Genomic DNA, 12,733 nt, shown 5'->3' with positions numbered 1-12,733 from the left:
AAAGTATGTGGATTTTGCAACGAACTTGAGGAGTCCAGAGATCTCATCAACTGTGAAATTTGTGCGTTTTTTGAGTGTCCTGTCCTGCCTGAGGCGCTCTTGTACAATGTGTAATGTGATGTCAACGGGTGTTTTTGTGAATAATGATATTACATTGTGGGAAATGAGGATCTCGTCTTTTTCTATTGTCATATTTTTGATTTCATGTGCCAGTTGTTTGGAGTTCTTGCAGTGGTGGTCGGTTAATCCGAGTGTGGGTTTGATGATGTCAACGAGAGCTTTTGATAAGTTATAAGTGACTGATCCTATGCTGTCGACAATGGGGCAGAGTGGGGAGTCTTTTTTGTGTACTTTGGGTGTGCCATAAATCCAGGGGGTGATATTTGCCGTGGGTACCAGATGGTCATATGCGTCCTATGTTATTTTTTTGGTTTCCAGTAACGGTTTGAGGAGGGTTTTGAGAGTTTTTTTCTTCTCTTCTGTGGCGTTTTTCTAGAGGATTTTGTATGTGTTGCTGTCTGCTAATAAAGTTTCTATCTGTGCTTCATATGTTTGTGTGTCCATTACTATGGTTGTTCTGCCTTTGTCTGCCGGGAGGATAGTGATGGATTTGTCCTTTTTGAGTGTGTCTATTGCTTTGCGTTCTTCTCTTGTGATATTGTTTTGTGGTAATTTGGCTGACTTGAGTATTCCTGCAACTGTGTTCCGTAATTTTGCTTTGTGTCCCTGGTCCTGGATTTTATGGCATGCTAGTTCTGTGGCAAGGATGTATTCTTCATGTGGTATTTAGTTTGGTGTGATGGCAAAATTTAAACCGCGTGTTAGAACTCTTTTTTCTGTCTCCGTGAGTGAACGCTGTGACAAATTGCGCAACCACTTCTCGTTTGTCTGCTGTTATTTCTATGTTTGATAAATTTGGTCTGGCGATTTTTTGTTGTTTCAAACTCCTGTTCGTATGCATTTTTTAAATGTGTGTTGATTTTTTTCCTGAGTTTCCTGCTCTACTGGGAAATGTGTGTAGAATGCTTCCTTTTCCGTTTGTATCTGTGTGTTTATCCGTTCAATCTTGTTTACAGTCATCCTTATTCTTTCCTTTATTAGGTCCTTACGTGCTTTGTTGATGATGTTCTTTGCATTTCTTGTTGGGATGGGGTTTTTGATGTTGACCCTTGGTGGAGTGATATCCTTGTCTCTGCATCGGAGGTTGAATCTCAGGTGGTTTTTGTGGCGTGCTTGGGTTTTTCCAGCTTCTCCAAGCGGCGAAATGCTTTGACACAGTTTTGTCCATAACTTCCACGTAGTAAATCCAGCAAGTTCATTTTGTCTTCTTATTCTGAATAATCTACTTGGGTTTCTTTTTTTCAGACAATTTATTGTAGGAGATGTTTTTACCTTGACATGTTTCGACTGTCATCTACAGTCTTCCTCAGAAGCGTCAGCTGCCGTTGTGACGTGTCCTTATATGCTGTTCTTCCGAGGCGTGGCCAGCCCGACGGACCTGACAGGTCTATCCGGCTGACCATGCCCCCCATGCTTCGGTGTGACCTTAACAGGTAGTTCATGCTGTAAAACCCTCCAATATGGCTGAGTTAAGAAGAGTGAAGAAGAGTGGGTCAAAATTCCTCCACAGCGATGAGTTACATCACCAGTTACCACAAACATTTGATTTCAGTTATTGCTGCCAAGGATGGCACAACCAGTTATTAGGTTCAGGGGGCAATTACTTTTTCACACAGAGCCATAAAGGTTTGGACCCCTCCCCCTCCAAAAAATTAAATAATTATTCAAACACTGCATTTTCTATTTACTTGGGTTGTCTTTGTGACATATAAAAATTTGTTTAATGATCTGAAACACTTAAGTGTGATAAATATGCAAAAAAATCAGAAAGACACTGTAAGAGCCTAAATATGATCTATCAGACCAAGAGCCTAATTTGTTTTTCTTCATTCCTTTTTAATCTAATATTTTAATGTGTCATAATCTATCAAGTCTATCTTATTTCAACTCAATGTAATGTCTTTTAATATTCTTTCTGTTATAAATGTTTCATTTTTACCTCTGTGAATCACTTTGAATTACAGTCCATATGAATTTTGCCCTATAAATAAAATTCTAGTGAAATAAAAGTTTAGAAAGGCTCTCTAGATGATTCACCCACTTGCCACAAGATATCTTTTTTTGTTTTTTTGGGAGGGGGAAGGATCCCTCTTGTGGATTAAAACTGACGTCAGATTAGGTGGTTGCCTTGGATAAAACAAACAAAAAAAAAAAAAAATCTGTTGATCTGCAGGGAGCAAGCAACTCCCATCTCTTTCCAAATATTACACAGATTTTTCTTCTGTGGAACCATGTTGATTACAGTAGAGCAGATGTTAGGTTAAAAAGAAATGATCTAACTCTTGATATAAAGGTGACGTTTGCAGAAGTCCTTTCCATTATACTGTGTTAGAGGTAAAATCTGAGCCTTTCAGCGACAAATTCCCTCTTAAGGATTTTGATTACAAGGTTTTAATAATTACAGCCAATTTCTTAATTTGCTGTTGAAGACTTGCATTACTGCAGGGTCCTGCAGCAATGCAATGCAAAAGCTATTGCTTTACTAATTAAACAATAATGTAGAAAAACACAAACACAGCTATGGCAGTTTGTGGATGGTTTTATATAACTGACAAAGTCATTGAAATTAACAGGACTTTGTTGAAACACTTCCACAAGGATACGTATTTAGCACGCCTTAAAGAGATGCTCCACACTCATCCAATCAAAGTACGCTTTCTTTTACAACAAAGCACTTCTCTATGCTCATATTAAACAAAATAATATAGGGGATGAGTCATGAGTTGATGTTAGAATCATTCACTAGGAAATAACGGTTTAAATGTTTTGTCAGTTGACATTTTGTTTTGTCGCCAGTGTTGAGTAAACATGTTTGAGTAAGGATGTGTCTCCATTGCAGCCAAAAGGTATGATGCTTTGTAACAGCTCCACAAAAAGAATGAGTGCACTAAAACTATAAATAATTAAAAAAGGCACATGCTAATTAAGAAAACCAAAACAAAATGCCCCCCTTATTGTGTTGTAGGCCTATCACAGGTGCAGGGAGATGCTGAGCCATTATGCAGTTATTTTGGAGAAAAATTACACCCTTAAAAAGGGTGTAAAAAACCCTGACCTTCAGAGAGACTGCTGAGAGCGCCCCCCTCAGACAGCTGCAGAGTCCTCAGACACAAAGCCAACCAGCTTAAACCAAATTATTCAACGATAAAAAAAAAGAAAAAAAATTAAGTTATTGACAAGATTCGACCAAAAACACAGCAAACTGGATGCCATTTGTCCCTTAATAGGGAATATGCAGCTACAGAATACTTAAGGACTTTGACTGATCCACAGCTGAGGAAATGTTTGACCATGCACAGACTCAGTGAACACAACCTCGCCATCTTGACAGGACGCCACAGATAAAGCTGGATCCCTAATGAGGAAAGACTGCGCACCCACTGCAGCCAACAGGAGGTGGAAACAGAGCTGCACTTTCTAACCACCTGTCCTTTATGCAACAGCATCAGACTTTTTACCAGCAAACAAAAACAATTCACCCGCATAAACAGAAGCTTCCATATCTGCTGGTAGAAGTGCAACACTGTGCAAATGTTGCAGCACATTATGTGAGCAGTTGTGACTAAAGAAGAACCTCAATCACCACCACCATGAAATGGACTTTATGCATATTTCCTGAAAATGCATTTATAGATTTATTTTTAACCATAGTTTAAAGTTAAGCAATTTTTTTTCTTAACTGTAATATTTTTTTTCTGCTGTTACTATTATAAATTGTACATTGCTCTGAGGATGAAACTGATGAGGGTAACCATGCCAATAAAGCAAACTGAATTTAACTGAACTGTAGATACAGTAAGAATTAGCCTACTGTCTGAGAGAGGTGATGGGAGTGCTCTGCAGTTTTTATGGCACGCAAACTTTCAGAGAGCAAGAAATTTATTCCACATCTGTATGACTTATAAACAAAAGATGTGTAAATAAGGTCAGTAAATACGTGACTTTGCTATCACTAAGTCATAACCAGAAGTTAAATCAGACTGTGGTTCTTTGTGGAATTGTTACACATGATGAGTAGCCTAGTTTTCTTTTCTATTCATATAGTGAAAAACATCACTTGTCAAGATGGTGTTTCAGTGAAAACATTTATATTGCTTAAATTAAATTAAATGCAGTGTGTCTTATTCTGAATATTTTATATGGATTGTCCGAATCTGGGCAGGATTGAATGACCTGCGCTGCAGGAGTGGGCGGTAACGGTCAGAAATTCAGCAGAAGTGGGGTTAATAAGAGTCCCATGCAGGCCTCTACCACCCACTTTATTCAGAGCCTGAAGTATGTAAAAATAGGTCTGGTTTCTAAAACAGCAGCACTCCTCTTCAATCAGAGCTTGTTTGCACAGGCATGCCATAACCAGTTCTGCAGCAAACATGTTCAGGTATGAAGCTTGCACAGAAGCAGCCTGGGGAAACTTGAAACCTCTGATCTACAAACACTCAGTTTGCATAAAGATTTTGTTCAGCAATTGATCAAACTCTTAAAAATTAACCAGATGGGCTGATGGATGAAACTTTGATTTGGAGAGAAAGATGCTTTCTACTGTCATTAACCCCTTAAAAGCCTGTTGTATCATATTGGATACATACTATTATTACACCTCCATCTAATAAATATGATCATAAATTACAAAAAAAACTTCTGAATACAATCTGAAAAATTATAAAAAATGCCCTCAGGTGGGTTATCAGTTACAAAAAACACCTAATGTATCAAATGAGATACAAAAAAGACATATATAAATTTTATGGAAATTTGGATTTTTTCAGTTTGGATGTTGGATGTTTTCAGGCTTTAATGGGTTAACTGCCAGCCACTTTCTGCCTGATGTTTTTGTTTTTTGTACCATGAATCATGCCTTGCAAAAGTTCACAACCTCTAAAGGAACATTCATTCATGATAACAGATTTCTCTTGACTGTAGCTCCACTCAGCACACCCAGATACCTAGGCCTGAAGGAGGAAACAATCCTACCTGCTCTCATGAGATTCAGTGAGTCAACAACAAGGTGAATATTAATAGCAGTGCTCAGAGCCTGTTTCATTGTCTGTGACATTGTCAGGTCATTTGATAACATTAAGTCTTCATGGGAAAGGATAACATGTCCGGACAGACATGACTCACAATCATAACCTTTGTTCTCTGCTAGTGTGATTGAAGGCCTGCAATCATTTTTAACACGGCTCATTGTTGGAGTAATCTTACATTGCTGCAGACGCTGTGGTCAAATTTCAAAATAAGATTGCAAAATATGGTATGAAGCAATTGGGTAACATTGCACTATAAAAAAAACTCTTGTGAAAGCTGCCCCAGAACTCTGGTGTGGATCAAACAACCAGACCAAGACTGCTTGAAAAGATGAGTCCAAGTCCACTTTTACTCAGACTCTGGTGCAGTTCATTTGCAGTGAGAAGACATTTAGACCCAACTCCTGGAAGCAATGTACCGTTTTGGATTAAGACAGCTGCTGTAACCAGACAAATGTCTGAAAAACCACAGAAAGGCCTGAAATAGCTTCAGAATAAATCGTGATAGTGGCTTTTTTCCCTCAAACCACAAACTGCTTTGCCTTTTGACCTTACCTCCTGAAGCAGTAGCAGGACAGAAAGACGCAGACAGACAGAATGATAGGGATGACGATGGCAACCACAGTCAGCGTCACATCAGGAAGCTTCTTTTGGTCTGTGACGAAAGAAAAACAGTTCAATTTCAAGCTTTTTGCTCATGTCAGAAGTTTCATAACACAAAAAAATGAGTTTGGTTCTACCTTTTCAAGCAAAAATCTCAGCCTGTTTAAGCATGAATCAATTCATAATGACTTAGACTCAGGAATTTATAAAAATGCGTGGCAGATGATGATAACATCTACAAAATATATCTAATTTACCAAGAATGTAAATAAAACATTCAAACTGTAAAAAAATGAAAGTTAATGAAAGCAGTCTGAGCACAGATAGCTTTTAAGAATATCCATAGATCTTTAATGTGGAAATATTTTGCTTTAGCGATGATGAAATCAAGTTGTGTCTGTGTTTGATATCTTACAGACCTTAGTAAGCTGCTATTAAAACAGAATTATTAGGGCTCGAGCACCAACCAGTCTAAAACCCTGTTGTATCTGTACGATTTTTTTTCTGTCACAACAAATGCCTTTTTTTGGGAGCATAATCATGCTCCCAAACTCACCAAATTTGGTAGCTTATTAGGACTTGGTGAGAAAGTTTGTATTCTGGTGGTTCCATCAATCTCACTTAAAAAATGGCCCCACAGAGGCCCCAAACATCCTTTTGGGTGGCCCCTCGACAAACTTTTGGCAATGGGCATGAAAACTGGCACACATATGTATCAAGTCCAGACGAACAAAAAACTATATACTATCTTTTAAAAATATGTACAGGAAGTGAGATCATAAAGCAAATGTGTCTAATTTTGGCCTGTTTTCGGTCAATTTACAGTTCTCGCATCTGATCGAACTTGTCCGAGGAGGTTGATCTACTTGACTCAAGGATGGTTTTGCTTCAAAAAACACAAGTGTGGCATCTTAGCTTGTGGTCTGCAGGAGTTTTCACCACAGGGCGTAACGGTCATTAGCCGCCAAAGTTAGATGACAATTCTTGGCACTGTGCCAAAAATCATTTTCTTAATAACTCAGCAGTCATGATGTTAATCTTCATATAGTATGTGCTTACTTTTTTAATGTGCACCAAGGTGCTAGGGCCCTTCAGTGCTGCTAGCCTGTTACATTTGTTTTTGCCAGGAGAAATTCCTGACGTTTGAATTTTAAAGGATTAATGCACACAAATGAATAAGGACAATTTGAATATCTATGATCATATGAGATTACTTCAACTAAAGCACTATTTGTATGGGGCTAGTATTACCTGTGGACCTATGATGACTTGTGAATTACCTCCTGAGTGTTTAGTTTTGGTGCATTTGCATGGGAAAAGCACGAAAACATACTAAAACTTACAGACATTTCTGAAGGAAAATATAAGGAGGGTGCATGGCTGTAGGAATGAAAATGCACGGTTTCTAAAATTCATGCAAAAAATGCAATGTTGTGCACATTTTGTTCTGCAGGTCACATTTCCTGCATATGTCCTATACCAGAGTTTCCAGAAACGTTTTCTCAGTCTCTCTCTAAATTTTTACTATTTTTTGATCTGTAGCAGCTGCCCATGACTGATAAACTAGTGAACAATCTCCCCTAATTCTTCCACTATATATTAAGTTTACATAGGTCACCTTTGCAAATCTGCAACTGATCAGTCAAAGGAAGACAGAGAAAGACAAGCACTTTTCCTGCTGATGTATAAGAAAGGCAGATGTCTAATTTTAAATATAATCCTCTCCTGTTACTTTCAAGAGTTTCTATGCAGGCGATGCTGTTGATGTCTGCGCTCTATAAATTTAGGATCATTACACATCCACTACAACCCCCCTTGTACAGATCAGCTGCTAACCAGTGAATGTAGAGAGACACATTTCAAATCATATATTATTTTATGCATAAAAATGTACAATCTAAGATCAGGAGCGTCCAAAGAGAAACTGTAGGAAGTGGAGCAGAGGGGCTGTACATATGAGGAGAGCAGCGGTGGGCAGCAGAGTTGAAATAAATGAATCAATTTTTTCATAAGCTGAAATTAACATAAAGAGAATTCAAATTCATAACACTTTATATTTCCCCAGGGAGGCAATTCAAGCACTATTTATAACCTCCATCTATCTCAATGTTGTTAACAATCTTCGATATAGTTTGTTATTTTTTGATCATAAAAAGGAGCAGAAAAAGCTGCATGGACTGTAAAAAAACATAATAACCACCCTTAACTATAGAGATGTTGATTTGCACAGGATTAGAATTACCTGTTGACCTCTGTGTGTGCTAAAATATAGTTGGTTCTAGTTTGCTGTGGAATTTTTACTCCATAAATTACAGAAATGGTCAATTTGTACAGGATTAAAAACACACACATCCTGTGCGATGACTACAAATCACCAGAGGTTCCTTGGTAACACTTATCCTGTGCAAATAGATGAATATAATACACATGAATACACAAATAAAGGTACTCTTTGAAAAATGACTACAATAAAAGTTACACCAATAATCTTGTCAATGTTCTAACATCTTATACTATGTTCATTTTTTTAATTATGAAATCAAATAACACTTTAAAATACTCAAACTTTAATGTCTTTAATGGCCAGGTCTGAGAAATCAGTCAAAGTAAAATTGACTGTTACCGTAAATGACAACTTCACTTAAGTCGCTGGATATTCTCTTGCAGTTGTCACCAGTCTTAACGCTGGACTGGAACTCATACCGGCAGCTTTCATCATACGGCATCTTTATTGACCGCTCCTTATTGATGTTGTAGCTCTCACACTCCTAAAAAGCAGCAAGAACACAAAAACACATGATGAGGAAAGCTAGCCCATACAGATGTAGCTGCATGAATTTAATGACCAATGATTAACACAGATATTAATATAAAGATGGAATACAACCTTAATTCACTTTCAGCAACTGAAAGTTAAAAACTCCAATTCCGAAAAAGTTGGAGCAATGTAAAATGTGAATAAAAACAGAGACAGCAATTTGCAAATCCTTTTCAACCCAACCATATTCAGCACAGAGACAAGATATCTAATGAACTGATAAATCTTTAAAACACATACATGAACACTTATTTTGATTCCTGCAAAAAATTCAAAAAAAGTTGGGGCAGGGGGGAAGATTACCCCCCTGAGTCCACCAGTTCACAACCTTTTTTAATTTTCCTTTAAGTAATTTTTGTGCATGGACAATAAAATCAGTCCCTATCACCTATGAGCAATCAAAATATTTTAGCTACGTAGTTCTAGACATGTTTAAGTTTGGCACTAATATGAACAAACACAGGAAAAAGTCCATTGATTTGATCCTCAGTCTGGAAAATCCCACTCTTCAAGAGTCCAGTGTCTCTTCTATTTTTTATTTGCACCACGAGCGGTTACCTGTCTATCTAGACAGCAAAACGATAAATGCAGGGCCATACTTGTCTTCTTGTAGCAAATATTTACGTCCATATCTGCAGAATATGTTTGAAATCCTTTTCCTGATGAACCAGATAGACCACGAGCTAAATGCGTCTGTTTAAGAAAGTTGTTCCCCAAACTTCCACTATACACTGAATCCAATCATTTGCAGGGAGTTTTATTGAGGTAAAACTAAGAGAGGAACTAGGAGGAATGACAGAGCTTTGACAGCAGGGAGACAAAAACAACACGCAGTAAACTCGTGTCTGCAATGAAAGCTGTTACAGCAGCAACAGCTGCAAGCAGAAAAATTTTCTGAAAAACAGTTAATAGCAACAGCAAAGGCACTGTGACGTCACACGGACCAAAACATGGCAGCCTCCTGGTGAGTTAATGAGCACAAAGTTACTCAAACTGCAGATATCTGGGATATTTAGTGAGTTTTTTTAGTTCAGTATACATTTGAGACATACAAATATCTATCCAACAAGATGGACTGGTCTGATCATGCAGGGTTCCTTTTAAAATTTTATTTTAATCTTTGCCTGACCCTGGCATGTCATTCCCAAAGGGGCCACATGAGGGGGCAAATTTGCCAGTTAGCATCTTGGTTTTGGTACCGATTATTTATGTTTCCTGTTTCCTGTTGTTTGTAAATGTATGTGTGGTCCAGGCAGACTCCAAATACTGAACAGCCCTTTGGGATAAAAAAATAACTGCCTGAATGTGACTGTTTTTATGACTACTGCTCAATTTAACAGCAACAAAAATGGGGGTATCGGCTCACAAATAGAGAACAGTTCCCACCCTTCATACAAAAGAACTGGCTCTTAGGCTTGTTTGTGAACTAAACATCACTAATGTAAGGATAAGGCCTGTAACTATTACGCAGGACAGGAATGAGAGTCGTTTATCTGGCTTGGTATCTTGGATCTGTTGAGTCTGGACCCAACAACCCAACAACAACATTCTGGATAAGAATAACCTTTGTCAGACTTTGAGTGCAGATCTCTCAGATGAAAGAGAAGAAAGAGTCCTGACACCTCCCAGACAAATAATAGACTGCTCCAGGCTGCTTCATTTTAAGGATGTGTCTACACTGGAATATCAGCAGGACAATATGCTTTAAGAATAACCAAAGCAGCATCTGCAATCTATTATTTGTGAATTAACCTCTCAGCTGCCATACAACACCTCTTTTCATAAAAGCAGGAGAACAATCAGAGCTGACGGCTCCATCAGACAGCTCACCCTAGCTTTGTTGCAGCGTTTGTAGCAGACTTCATATTTCCATTCACAATCTTTCCCAATCCCTGGATGTTTCCATGTCAGGATGAGTTCATTTTCCTCTTCTCTGATGCTCATTGGTGGTGAAGGAATCTCTGAGGAAGAAGAATACAACATATGTTTACCAACACATGAAAGCAAATCATGAAAATCAAGATTAAGGTAAAATGAAAGGTGTTGACTCGTAAAATTCATGAAGATAACACCTACGTAGTGCTGCTTTAAAGGTGCTCATTCCAGCATCTGTCTCCACCAGGACACAGATGTCATTCTCTGTAGCATCAACTTTCAAACGACAGCCCATCCTCGTTCCACTGCTGTTAAAATGGGTGCATTTTTTTAAACCTTTCAAACGTTCCTCAAAACGTCCACAAAGCCTGTGAGGAGAGAAAAGGCATTCAGGAAGTTAGTAGTAGTTTTGTTGTGCTGCAAGAACAGATGGTGTAATTCCACCTGCCACCACTAGATGCTCTCATAAGCACACTTTAGCACTTGGTTAAGGGTGTTTATGTCTCAAAAGACATGCCAAACCATGAAAGAGAAAGCTTAACCATGAAAGCAGAGTCTTATCATTCATGTGGCTTTTTACAGACTGCCTCAAAATTCCACTTACAGGTCAGTTTGGAGTCAGTAAAGATATTCATAGGTCTCCACACATTCAATGACATGGATTTTGATCATTATTTACAAGGAGACACGTCCAATAATAACCTCAGCCTCTTATCCATCAAAGTATCCCCGATAGCCCTAGCTATCACCAAGGAAACTAACCTCAAGAACTGGAAAACTCTGCACTTTGGAAGAGCGTATTTATTGAAGACATATCATTAGAATCTGCTTCACTATATAAGAAAACCACCACCTGTGACACTGGATGCACATCATTAATCACTCAAATTTCTAGGACATCATCTCCCCAGGTCATTAAAGACCACAAAGGCCTCCCCACTATACCAAGGTGGTTGAACAGCCATGCACATTCAAGAATAGTCATGTACAGACAAGGCCGTCCGTAAGGGGGGAAAAAGGGGAGAGCTTTCTATGGCCCAACCAAAAGTATATATCGCTTTTCACATTATTAAGCAAATGACATTTTTCTCTTATTTTCCAAAATATCAATGCAAATAACAGTCAGAGTATTTTTCAAGTCATCAGCCGATAGAGCATAATTTAAATGTTTTTGAACAAACTTCATAATGATAACTTTTATTTTTTTTTAAATAAAAACCTCAAAATGCACTTTTCCACAAGTTCCACATTATTAAGCAGGCCACAGGTTTCAGCAATATAGGAAAGAAAAAGGATCTCTGCTGCCGAGAAGTGTCAAATAGTGCAATGCCTTGGACAAGGAATGAAAACATTCGACATTTCAGGAAAAATTAATCGTGATCATCATACTGTGAAGGAATTTGTGGCTGATTCAGAGCACAGATAAGCACACTGCACACTGCAGATACAAATACATCAGATTAAGAGAGCAGCTGCTAAAATGCCATTACAAAGTAGCAGACAGGTATTTGAAGCTACTGGTGCCTCTGGAGTCCCACCAACCTCAAGGTGTAGGATCCTCCAGAGGCTTGCAGTTATGCATAAACCTACTATTCAGCCACCCCTGACCAGTGATCACAAGCAGAAATGGATGCAGTGGGCCCAGAAATATGTGAAGACTCATTTTCAAACAGTTTTGTTGACTGATGAGTGCTGTGCAACCCTGGATGGTCCAGATGGAAGAGTAGTGGATGGTTGGTGGATGGCCACCATGTCCCAAAAAGGCCAGGACGTCAGCAAGGAGGGGGCAGAGTCCTGTTTTGGGCCGGATTCATGAGGATAGAGCTGGTAGGCCCCTTTAGGGTCCCTGAAGGTGTGAAAATGACCTCGGCTACGTATATAGAGTTTTTGACTGACCACTTTCTTCCATGGTACAAAAAGAAGAGCAGTGCCTTCTGTAGTAAAATTATCTTCAAGCATGACAATGCTCCATCTCATGCTGCAAAGAATACCTCTGTCATTGGCTGCTATGGGCATAAAAGGAGAGAAACTCATGGTGTGGCCCCCATCCTCCCCTGACCTCAACCCTACTGAGAACCTTTGGAGCATCCTCAAGCTAAAGATCTATGAGGGTGGAGGCAGTTCACATCAAAACAGCAGCTATGGGAGGATATTCTGGCATCCTGCAAAGAAATTCAAGCAGAAACTCTCCAAAAACTCACAAGTTCAATGGATGTAAGAATAGTGAAGGTGATATCAAAGAAGGGCTCCTATGTTAACATGGAACTTGGCCTGTTAAGATGTTTTTGATTGA

The 12,733-nt window shown here is 38.7% G+C and overlaps 1 protein-coding gene across 1 annotated transcript in view; it reads right to left on the bottom strand.

The window, feature by feature from the left end:
• The window catches only part of LOC121504886 (interleukin-13 receptor subunit alpha-1-like), a 34,930-nt gene that overhangs the window by 5,317 nt on the left and 16,880 nt on the right, over positions 1–12,733 (bottom strand). The window contains exons 5-8 of the mRNA XM_041779972.1: positions 10,642–10,808; positions 10,396–10,526; positions 8,371–8,515; positions 5,700–5,799 (exon numbers count right to left, since the gene is read on the bottom strand). Coding sequence (XP_041635906.1) covers positions 5,700–5,799; positions 8,371–8,515; positions 10,396–10,526; positions 10,642–10,808 — 543 coding nt within the window. The remainder of the gene's footprint in view (positions 1–5,699; positions 5,800–8,370; positions 8,516–10,395; positions 10,527–10,641; positions 10,809–12,733) is intronic.

This window comes from Cheilinus undulatus, linkage group 22, assembly GCF_018320785.1.
Source record: "Cheilinus undulatus linkage group 22, ASM1832078v1, whole genome shotgun sequence".
In the NCBI taxonomy this organism is placed as follows: domain Eukaryota; kingdom Metazoa; phylum Chordata; class Actinopteri; order Labriformes; family Labridae; genus Cheilinus; species Cheilinus undulatus.
Note: the sequence above shows the minus strand (reverse complement) of the source record. Positions and strands in the feature narration are given on the sequence as shown.